General features: G+C 38.2%; 1 protein-coding gene across 8 annotated transcripts in view; it reads right to left on the minus strand.

Moving 5' to 3' along the window:
- The window catches only part of MCTP2 (multiple C2 and transmembrane domain containing 2), a 241,489-nt gene that overhangs the window by 103,614 nt on the left and 125,286 nt on the right, over positions 1–12,589 (minus strand). For all 8 annotated transcript variants that reach the window (XM_072737201.1, XM_072737205.1, XM_072737203.1 and 5 more), the window contains one exon: positions 709–811. In XM_072737201.1, the coding sequence (XP_072593302.1) occupies positions 709–811 (103 nt within the window). The remainder of the gene's footprint in view (positions 1–708; positions 812–12,589) is intronic.

Raw genomic sequence — 12,589 nt, forward strand, 5'->3', positions numbered from 1 at the left:
CTTGGGAATCATCAACTCTATTCAAACTATATCCTTTCAGTTACAAGTACAGCATTTCTTCAGTGTTGTGAGGGCAGGAAACCACCATTTGACCCTGATTGAAAGGTACCTCCACTTGATGGCCAGGTACCTGAGAATCTGAAACATACTATGAAATATATCCAGCCTCCTAAATGCCCAAGTTTGAAAGAGTGGATAGGGCATTGCCATAAGACAGGTCAGTCCAATAAGCTGGAATACAAAGAGACACTGGGACTCTTTAGGGAATCACAAATAATCTGTATTTTCCAAAAGACTCTGGCATAATACAAGCCTTTTAGGCATTGCAAAAATGTTGTAAAATATAAACTTGAATTTATGGCAGGTCTACATTTGTAATTTTCTTTAACCCAGGAATGAATTAGTCTGGGTATATGGAAGCTTCCACCCACTCACAGATTAATTGACTTACTAAAAGATCTGCTTTACAAATGCCTCCTCTAACACTCCCTTGCAGTTCTAAATGGCCTCTTCTATTATTAACTCTATGCTCTATAAAATGAAAGGATAAAAGGTTTTCAGAAGGAAAAAACAATAAAATTCATTCTTTGCACATAAAAATGGACAGAAAGTTCCACTCAAGAGCCTCAGCCTACCCCAAACATATCAAGGATAATTGATCTCTAAGTTAAAACCACTCCCTGGTATTCTGGAGGCTAAATCACTTACAATGTAAAAACTTTGTTCCACTCGGGATTGAGGTTTTTGTAAATGGTGTGTGTCTGAAGTCGGTCATTGCCTAACTCCAACAAGCAAAAAGGATCACTCTTCCCTGGAAAAAGAACACAGGACATTGGTCAAGGCAAAAGAATCTCCCTGGTCAGAGACAAATGAATCTCAAAAGTAACAGAGGCCAAGTGAATAAAAGCCATGCACTTTTATACCAATAAAACTATGTTTGCTAAAAGAGCAAAAGTGAGCATCTCTTTCCAGCAAGTCTTATGTGGGAATTCAGGAAATGGACAGAACCTATATAAGTGTTGGGACTGTAGCATACTTAGTGGATAGAGATGGAAAAAAATAACCCAGATGCAGCCCAGAGAGCCAGTGACCACATAGGCTGCAGAGGAGCAGATGTCAATCTGGCATGTGAGGGAGTCCAGTTTTGTGTTTTGTTTTAATATAGAAGCTCCTCTCTATTTCTTGTTTAAGTGCTCCCTGCATCAATATAGATAATTACTCAGCCATAACTGGAAGCCTATGAGAACCTATAGGCTTCTGCATGGTCATGAGAGAAGGGAGGAAAACTATAAACACGGCTACTCAGGAGTTAAAACTACTCTCCAGGGTGTGGCCCTAAACTCATATGATCTTATATATTCAGTATGGGAATACATATGCTATATTTTTGCTGCTCATAAACATGCAAAAGTAGAGTTCCATAAAGCAAGTTCAAAGTTTTCATCTTAAAAAAAAAGTGAAGCTTAACCCTTACTTCTCTCATCTCACCTCTTCTTTTTCCACCCCACCTCACATACCCTCCAAAAGAAAAAAAAAAGTTAGAAATTCCAAAATCCAAAGCTGGACCCAGAAAGTTACTGACCAAAAAAACAAACAAACACAAAAACCTTTCTTTTGTTGGGTATGACAGTGGGATCTAGAATCCTAACTGTCAGGGACAGAATGGATAGCTCTATAATGTCCGTACAACATGAACACATTGCCTGCCTCTGCGGCACAGCGACACTTTACAAAGCGGTGCGTACTAAATTAATTGGGGGCATAAGGACAGATGCCCCGCCAGCACATGGCCAAGGAATCCCAGGCCAGGGTCTAATGCCGAAAGCACTTAGGCCTCTTGACCTACTGCCCTACTATTTAGGTCACTGAACCTACACCTAATTAACTAAATAACCAAGAGCTCTAAGGTACAACACATCAATAGACAGACTGGCACATGCAGGACCCTGCATGAAGACTCTATTTAAAAAAAAATTAAAAGAAGAAGAAGAAGAACAGATGCATGGGCAAGGGTCAGTATGTAACAGGAGATTTCATTCAACTAACTAGTGCTCTGGACACTTAGATGCCAGGCCAAAGCTTTTACATCAATGAATGCCAAGATCTCAGTGGTCAGTAGACAAGGACCAAGCCATAGACGAAAATGAGTTGGGGTTGTCAATTACAAACATGGAAATGGCCCCTGTCTAAATTTAGCAGAGAAGGAACTTATTAAAAATAGTATCAGAGGGCTTTCAAAACCATTGCGAAGATTTGAAAGCCAGGCTTAAAATCACTAGAAAACCAAAGAATGGTATAGAAATATGCAGGCACAAGAATGTCAGTTACTTTCTCTCCCCAGGAAAAGTCTGGCCTCTGCTTCCCAGGAAAATTAGCTTCACAGTTCCTGGCCCCTGGGTGTGGTGGCCACCTCTAATACGAATTGTCCTCTCCTGCTTCTTTGCTGCACTCGATATAGATGCAATGGCCTCCAAGGAAACCTCTGATTACTCCTGTCTCAACAAGTACCCATGCCCTAAACACCAGTGCTCAAAGGAAGTACTGGCTTTTCACCTTCTGCCAATGCAAGTAGGCTCTGACCTCTTTTCCAAAACACGCAATGGGAAACTCCCTAAATTTACAAGAGGTTTTGGATGTTGGGCAACCAAAATCAAACCAACACAAAAAATCCGTCTGTATCTTAACAAGAAATCTTGCTTATTTAAAGACAGTTTTAGGGGTCCCTGGGTAGCTCAGTTGGTGAAGCATCTGCCTTTGGCTCAGGTCATGATTCCGGGGGCGGGGTGGGTCTTGCTTATTGGGGAGTTTGCTTCTTCCTCTCCCTCTGCAGCTCCTATTTGTGCTCTCTCTCTCTCTCTCTCAAAAAAAAAAAATTAAATAAAATCTTAAAAAAAATAATAAAGACAGTTTTACTCTGGGAGTACACTTTGCAGGGTAAGGGATAGGTTCTGGGCAGGGGCGCTGCCAAAGGAGGAGGGCAGATTACCCCTTTAACAACCAGGCACATGAAGACAACATGTGCTCTCTGCTGCACAGTTAGGTAGAGGACGCTGGATCCCTCAACCCGAGCTGAAGCAGCTACTTAACCATTTGTCAGACTGTTAGTAGGTGTCAGGACTGGTCCTCTAGAGACACCAACATGACATCCCATCAGCGCTCACTCCGGGGAAAGCATCTGACACTTTTAATGAAAGCCCTGGGGTTACTCCACAGCAGGGCAGAGACGCGGCCAGTCCTGTGCAAGCACAGGTGGGCTTGAGCTGTGGCCCCCTCTCTCTCTCTCAAGCCAGCACACTCTTAGCTGTCCCAGCTAATGAGGAACAGACTTCCTTCCAGAAACTGGGAACTTCAGTTATGAGTCTCCAAGGAATATACTGCACCAACTCTCTGAAGGTGATTCCGTCAAAGCTCATTAAAATGCTGCATTTATTAATATTACGGTATAAGCAGGCAGAGAGGAGGAAGAGGAAACAAAGACATTAAAACACTGATAGAGTCATTTATCTACACTTTACAAATTGCTTTTGTTCCCTTAAAAGGTTTTTAGATATGTGGGGATTTTCTAAAGTTTAACAAATGAATACATTTATTGGAAATAAAAATGATGTCCCATAATAAATGGAATGTCCAAATGTTCCCCCAATGGTCCTGAGCAAACAGCACCAGACAGACTGACCTATTCACACCTGGGTCTGCACTTTTTGTCTCTGCTCCATCTAGTTTTACAGGTAAAACATCTAGATGACCTCTTGTATGCCCAGATTGCCATGTCACCTTGACACGGTTACACCGCTGGTGATTCCGTTTCACAGAGCTGCTTTAGCACCTTGCGCCGCATAGCCTTTGCTGCTTTTCAACACCACTTTACAATTCATTTATATTCCTTGAATGGCAAGTAAAGGCTTCTCATTTAAATAATTTTACCTTTATATCAGTTACAGAAGTTGGATGGAAGTAATAAATGTATTTTAGAGGTCATATCATTCATCTGACAAATATTTATTAAGCACCCACTCTGCTCCTGGCACTGAACCAGGCCCTGATGTACGCAGACCACCAAGTTATTACTTTTAAAGGACTCTCATAATAATCTCTGCTTTTCAGCAAATGTCACCTTTTCAGTGAAAACTTTCTTCGTGCTCCCTGCCAAGAGACTGAGTTGCTCTCATTTCTGATCTCTGGCTGTGTGTTTTCCTTTCACTTCTCATATTCCACATCTGAGCATTCCTATTCCATATTCAGTACTGTATTTCATTTAAGGGTCCAATGCAGGCATACCCAAGGGGTGCATACCCCACCAGTCCCTGTGAAGAGTGCTGTGATCCAGTGAAAGAGTCCTGTAGGGAGATTTCTGGCTTCTGGTGGCAGGTGCCAGCTGGAGGAGGCCACCTCACTCCTGCTCTATGCAAGTACCCATGCTTTACCCAGCTTCTCATTCAGTTCTCACATCAACTCCAAGAGGTGAGGAATGCTTGCATCCTTTTGCAAAAGAAGAGCCTAAGTTCAGAGGGATTTAGTGTGGTTGATCAAAGTCCAGAAAGATTTCATAGTGGAAATGAATTTTAGAACAACGTTGAGGAGGAGGAGGAGGCGGCTTCATTTGGCTAGTAGAAATAGCTGGGTTCATCTTGAGGAGATAGGGATGGATGAGAGCCTTAAATTTACTAACAAGGTAGACATGCAGATATATATTGATAAATAGTACCAATCATAATATGTAAGATATGGATGAATAAATGCTGAAATTAGCCTCAAGCTTTGAAGGCCATGATCAGTCCTTTTCATTTAAATGCATTTCTTTTTTTCTCAGCCAGCAGCCAGGAGCCACTACAGACTGTCAGCACAAGGGCCAGGATTTGAAGAAAGTGTTTCTAGAAGAAGCTAATTCCTGAAACTAAGCAAGGAGCGTCACAGCTCAGACAAGCTGGGAAGGAGGGGAGGCCAATAGAGCTGTCCTAGACTAAATTTCTACAAACTCTCCCTTCATACCTTGTGTCCAACCACATACACTGATGGCTGATGTCCAACCTTACTAGGGCATATTGGAGCAAATTCTACGTGCTCATCCTGAAAATCTATTCTCTGATAGTTTACCCCACATGATCCATCCTGATCTACCTCCTATTCCCAAACCCTTTGATGAAGGTTGGTGTGTCTTTCCCCCGCTCCTGACTAGTGTGCAGAGATGTGGGTCTCAGACATGCTTCCTACACTGCGTGTTGAATGACCTCTCCCTGCAATGCTCTCTTAACCCCTGGTCCTAACCAAAAAACACAGAGGCCGATTAGCCCTGAAGACCTAGTTCAAGATGCATCATCTTCATAGAACTTTCCCTGCAACCTTAGGTTCCAGAGAGCCTTCTCTCTCCCTCTAGCTCTGATGATGATTAATTTGAAAACTATAATACCTCACATGTGATGTGCCTGCTCCTTTAGTCAATAAATACTCTATGATCCCTGCCCTGGGAAAGCACTGTGCTGGGGGCTAAGAGGGATTTTCAAAGGAAAAGAAATATTGATCTCTATGGGTTCTGGGTATAACTTTTCAAGCATGTCCTGCCTTCCGATGTAGGTTGCAAACTTCACACATAATCCAAAGCATGGCCTCAGTGAAGTCACACAAGTGAGGACTTCCTTACGTTGCTATTGCAATGTCTGCAGCAAAAGGCAGACAAATCTGTATATTAGGACTGAGAGATCCACAAAGGAAGAGAAGGACTTAATTTTGCTGAAATTCTACTTAACTAAATTTCTGATATTCTACTATTCCAGCACAAACACAGAACCTATACAAGAGCCAGTGACACAATAATTTTTCTTTCTCCTAAATGCATTCCTCCATCAACCACTCAAGTTCCAGAAAACAAACAAACAAACAAACAAAAAACCAAGAAACAAACAACAAAAGCACACCATCACCCTCTGCATTTACCCAACATCTCCCCATTTCCACTGAGGCTCCCTCAAAATCCTTGCTTCTCCAGGCACATGCTTTCTTCCAGATTTTGGAAAAGCCCTGCAGGCTCTGGAACATGCTGTTCCCTCATTTTAAAATGCTTTTCTTGTGGTGCCTGGGTGGCTTAGTCGGTTAAGCGGCCACCATCAGCTTAGATTATTATCCCAGGGTTCTGGGATCAAGCCCAGCATTGGGCTCCCTGCTCAGCAGGAAGCCTGTTTCTTCTTCTCCCTCTGCTCCCCCTGTTTGTGCTTTCTCTCTCTCTCTCTCTCTCTCTCTCTCTCTCTCTCTCTGCCAAATAAATAAATAAAATATTCTAAAAGAATAAAGTGCTTTTCTTTTACCTCTTCTGTGTTAATTCATCTCTGACATCTCAGCTAAAACATCACTTCCTGCAGGAACACCAGTCAGGTAGTCCTTCAATGAACCTTGACACCCAGTTCTTGACCTTAGGAGTATAACTGTCATTACAATTGACCCTTGAACAACTTGCGTTTGAACGGTGCTGGTCCACTTACATGTGAATTTTTTTTTTAATAAATAATACAGTACAATATTGCAAAAGAATTTTCTCTTCCATGACTTTCTTAATAACATTTTCTCTAGTTTATTTTATTGGAAAAATATAGTATATAACACATATTCCCCTATGTGTTACTGGACTATTTATGTTATTAGCAAGATTTCACATCCACAGTAGGCTATCAGTAGTTAAAAGTTATATTTCAATTTTTGACTGCATGGAGTAAGCCCCTCATTGTTAAAGTGTCAACTATAGATGCTACTGGTTTAATTGGTCACTTCACATGAGGGCAAAGAGCAATTTCTATTCCCTGTGACATCATGAGAGCTTACCATGGCCTCTCAGGTAGAGAAAGTATACTTGCTGAATAAATTAAGATAATTAATTCCTAAGCTCCCAAATAATACAATCGAAGGGATTCCTTTGTTAATTCATAGAACAAAAATGAACTGAGTTCATTCATTCTTTAGGTACCAGTAAGTTAAAACTGCTAAATCTTACATATACTCCTAAACTCTGCATTGACAAGAGTCCATGTTCTTTGGCAGGCTATTAAAGCAGATGGTGAGCCAAAGACAGATTTATATAGTTTTTGATGTGTTTTTAAAAAGTTGGTCTTGACTTGAGCTCAGCTATCCAAGAGGTTCTCAAGGAAATTAAAAGCATTCAATCACTATTGTTAAGCTTTCTAGAAATTGCAATTATAGCCATCCCTCTGAAAATAGAGCACATCTTTAAGAGGAGAGATATTGCTATGGATACAACTTTAAACAGACAAGGAAACAAACCAGAAAATGGACAGGTGACTTAAAATCCCCTTTGAACAATAACTATAGGACTATTTTTTCTCTGATACAGTAGTCATGTTTTGGGGAAAAAAAAAAAACCTTACAGCCAGTGTTATAATTTTTTTTTCAGTGTGATAATTTATAGAAATTACTTAAAAGCCATTATTATAGCATATGGCTGGAATATTTCTACTCTATAATGTGGGATCTGAATGAAGTGCTTTGGTCAACAGTTTCTAAGAATTTTTTGTGTATAACAAAAAAACTGATGAGCCCACAAAAAATCTTATATGGATAAAACTATTATTCAGATTATCAAAATGTAAACACAAGTACTAAACTGGTTGGAGTATGAGAATTTTCCTACCATGAAACGCATTTTTTACCCTTAACTTTTATCAGGCAGTAAAAAACAGAACAAAAAGAAAAACATTTTAGATTGGTAACTAGATTTCTAAAAGTGCTTGAAAAGCCAATTATGATTAGAAATGCTGGTATTTCTGACATTATTTACAAGTAGAAAAATTATAAATAAAATATTAAGATAATAACCTGTGGAATTCCCCGTATCAACTAGACTCTAAGCAAATAAATTTAATAAACAATGGAAACAGTATTTATTGTCAGACAAGTTCACATAGATTTTAGTTAAGCCTCTAAACATCCATTAGGAAGTAGAGACTTATGGTGGACCCAAGGCTGCCAGTATGTGGTAGAACCAAGATTTAAAACAGTTTTCTATTTCTATATATGTTTTTCATCATAATATGTAAGGATTAAAGTGAAAGGCAGCAACTGTAAAAAAGAAAGGGAGGGGCAAAAAATGGGGACTGAGTTTCATCTTTGATGAATAAATCACTGAACTAAACATTGATTTATTTAACGCATGAGTCACAATCACTTAGGAAGGGGCTCCTGTACTGAATGACTGGAGAACTCTACCACAGTCAGCAGAGATCAACAGTGTGTGGAATAGCCCAAGAGCTCCTCCTAATGGCACTGAGAACTGGAAATGCCACCCAGATTTTGAGCAAGGTCCTCGTCCTCTTCAAGGATACTCGCTGCCCTCTATGGGCAGCTCTGCAGCAGAGGAGGAAGGCTGAAGTGACCAATTTCCTCAAGTACAGTAGGTACTCAATGAATATTTCTTGAAGATCACTAGATCTACCACTAAATTGGCTTTTCTTAAGTTGAGACAAGCTTTAAAAGCAATTGGGAATCTATACTGGGCTCCCTGAAAGAAGTTGGAAATTCTGGAATTAAACGTATCTTTGTTTTCCTGGATCAGGCACTATAAAGACTCCTATCATGTTTATTTACCAAATAAGGCTACTTCACAATAACCTGCATTTTGTTGTCTGCAAACATGGTCTTTTCCACTCCTCTGATAGATATTTTGACACTAATTTGGGGTTGTCTTATAATAACACTGGAAACAGAGAAGGTCCAAGTGACAAATTTATGGGCAAGAAGTCACAAAGATCCAGATATATTTGGGAATATTTTGTGTTTTATGGGTAGGTTTCATATGGCAAAATGTGCCAAAAAGTTGCAAGGAGAACAAGTAATTCCGGATTGTAAGCAACGATGGTATTTCCAATTTTGTTCCTTCATTGTTTCCTGATACTTCCCCAACTTCTTATCATGGCATATCATTATAATGCTAGGAACATAAAGAATTAAGATAGAATTGCATAACAAAAAGCAGAAATATTGAGACCTATGTTACATTGTTATAGTATGTACTATCATTCTACACTGAGGTGGGCTTTCAATGCTGCCCTACTTGCTCTTTTGCTGCTGTTGGCTTGATGAGGTAATGAAAACTCTGTTTCTATATCCTCATTTTATGCCAGAATTTTTAACAGCTAGGGGCACCCCAGTAGTGGTAAATAGGGTGAGAGAATAAAGCAGAGAGAGACCAAAGAATAACCAGTCTTAACACTATAAGATTCCCCAGGGGAAAGGATGTCAACATTTAAGAATTATTTTAAAGAATAAAGATAAGGCTTAATGGCTTAATTAGCAGGAAGGAAGAAGTGTGAAACCTACATCTTGATTCTGAGAATATAAGAGAAGAGTCATGACTATGTGTTGAACTTGGCACGTACCTTATGCAAATGGTCGCCATGATGTCTTCAGTACTCATACACTGAAGCCATCCCTATGTGTTAAAATCCAACAGGTTTCCCACAATAGTCTATCAACTCTAACAAGGCTCTCTAGAACAATTCTCCCTATATGTGCTGAATATTTAGTAAATAGTTGGCTACTCATCACTGGTCTCTCAATAGGTAAAATAAGAATTGCTATTTGTACTGAAATACAATTCTGACCAGAAAAATATTTCAGTTCTCTAACAATTTTTCTATTTATCTATCACCTATATTATTATCTTTTATGAATTAAACCCTGTTTTTTTTTCCCCAGCAGTATTAATTCATGAAACTGACATATACCTCTGGGCAAAGTAGAAGATACACCCTCATTCTCTCTGAGGGTTTTACTGTGGAGAGGGAACCTGTTGCTCACTTCATTTTTCAGCTTGGTCGTGAACAAAACCTTCCTCTCTGTCGTTTAATCATTAGAAGGTGGATTACTTTCTTCTCAAAATAGCTGACTTTTAAGACTGGCGGCAGCTGAGCGGAGCATGGGGGTCTCATTAAGTATTACAAACAGCTAGGCTCACCTTGAGTCTCAAGGTACAATTTATCATCTGTTTCGTGAATCAAGGCTATAGTCTGTTTTACTATAGAAGTAATAGCAACAGAATGGATAACCTATTACTTAAAAATTTTAGGTTATGCTGGGCACAAGGTGTTTGTGAGACAAACTCTTTAATAAAAATATCTGACAGGCTCTTCTATTAGAATGACTGCTTATGGCTATCCACATCTAATATTGGCTGTAGAGAACATTAAAATGTCTTTCACCAATTTTAGAGGGATGGGCTGCAAGAGAAGATAGATTAATTCAGATTCTTTTAAAAAAAGTCTTCTCATTTATATACAAATGTCAGGCATAAAAAAATGCCAAGCTATATATAAATTCAAATGTATTAGTATTAAACTGGCTCAATCACACAATAGTGTATTTATAAACAAATGAATTAATTCAAAAATAATATATCCTTTTTATACATTAGAACTTTGAAGCCTCTATCTTTTGTAAATAACTTAATATTGGTAATATAGATTTAGGTAATTAATATCTTAATACATTTTGAAAGATACACTTTTTTCTTTATATAAGAAACATATTTTCATTTTTAATGGGAAGTTCACCTTAGTATATGTTTGTGTGTGTATATATATATAACATATATAGTATATATATTATATATGTAATGTGTACATATTATTCTAACGTTCTAAAATATTAGCGAAGTAATGGGGATTCACTTTCTCCAAAATTTAATTTCTTTTCATGAGTACATAATCACAACACCAGTAACTGCTAATGAGGAATATCCTACTATGAGCACGGTGGCAAATATTTTCTTTTTCTAATTGTTTCTTGCTAAAACACTTGAAAGTGGACAAATCACTGACAAGAAGGCTTACCAAGTACATTAATTTCTGCCACACCAAGTACCAAGTACATTCATTTCTGCCGCAGGACAAGAGGTCCCTGTACTCTGCAAACTGTAACAGTAACCTCCATAAAAGATCACTGGACCTTTGCTTTATCAGGTTCCTTGGAATCTTCAGTGAAACAAACTTAAAGTATCAATTGTTATGGTTATTTTTTTTTTTTTTAAGAAACAAAGAATTACCAAGAAATGTAAAACAGAAATATTAAGGTTAGAAAGTTTCAAACCTTTTGTACTCTGGTTACTCAAAGTAAATAGATTTCTTTTTTATTTGCAAGGGTGAATACTTTGCTCCCTAAACCACTCATTTATAAAGTACAGAAGACTGGAAAAGGCTGGGTATGGGGTATAAATAGTTATTTCTTTCTTAAATGTTTCTGCTACTGACAGCATGCATGTACATACCTTCTGATTCCCCATCAGCCAGCATTTTTTTTTTTTTTTTACTGCATATCAAGTGAATTGTAACAGTGATCAGTAACAGCAGCAATAGGCTGAGTCCCCACGATATGATACAATAACTAAGCTCTTGGAGGTATTAATTACACCCTTATTGCTACTTCCCTGCCACCTGAATCTTTTTTTTTCTTTCATATAGAAAATTTACTTTACAACTCTCTGCATTAGGTCCACTTTGTTGCCCTAAAGCATTATCCTGGTTGAGAATAGACTGGAAGATTCACGCAGGAGCCTGTCAACCTATAAAGAACACAGACTGTGAAATTTGGTTCTAAAAATAAAGATCAATATGGTCTAAAGACACGTTTAGCTAATTATAAGGATCTTTGCTTCAATTCAGAAGAGTAGTAATTTTCTCATAAACAATACAGAGACAGTAAAACACCAGGGCATTCAATCAAACCCTACAGCATGACTGGGTTTGCAACCATTCCTCTTTGCTACTGGAATCCTCTGGTACTCACCTTCATCCATCCCAAAACTATCTACTGGAATCTTGAATATAAAGAAAATTACAATATTTCCCCCAAAAGTTATTCTTCTGAAAAGAGAGGTTTTTTTCTTGCCTTGTTTTCTGGTCTTTCCAAATATTTCCAGGTTTTGTTTTTGTTTTTGTTTTTGTTTTTCCCCCAGATTCCTCTCCTATTCACTTTATTTTAATAGCCAGAATACTGTTCTGGTTTGGAAAAGTTGACACTGGCCTGAAACACCTCAATAATTACTAGTTTTAGGGGCTGTAGAGAGGGCACCTGTCCGGATGGGTAAAATAAAGGTTTTCTTAAAAGTATTTCCACATATGGATGCAGTTGTAAGCAAGATTTAAAAAAAAAAAAGAAAAAAAAAACCGCTTTAATGCATTCCAATTAGTTCCTAGAGATCCCCAAACATACAACTACAGAGAGAATTTTTAAATATATAGCTCGAAGGCATGAATGAGTTCTTGTGTTTGGGACATTTCCTGAGACATCAACAATCATAGATTCAAAAAGAACTGTATGTAAACATTCAGATGGAAATAAAAATAATTGGCTCTGGAAGACTGGTAGATAACTCTAAATGTACAGTACTGATAACAAAACTCCCCATGCCAAAGGCAGATGGGAAAAAGGTGAATTAAGTGTTTTAATAAACTATACAGAAGTTTTAAAAGAAAGGAAAATTTCTAAATCAATCTGAGACTGAAAACGTTTTTAACCAATTAATGAATAGAAGTGATCATCTGAGTATTTCACCAACAATCCCCCAAATTCATTTATTCATACCAGCCAAAAT

The sequence above is a fragment of the Vulpes vulpes genome, chromosome 14 (genome assembly GCF_048418805.1).
Source record: "Vulpes vulpes isolate BD-2025 chromosome 14, VulVul3, whole genome shotgun sequence".
NCBI lineage: Eukaryota > Metazoa > Chordata > Mammalia > Carnivora > Canidae > Vulpes > Vulpes vulpes.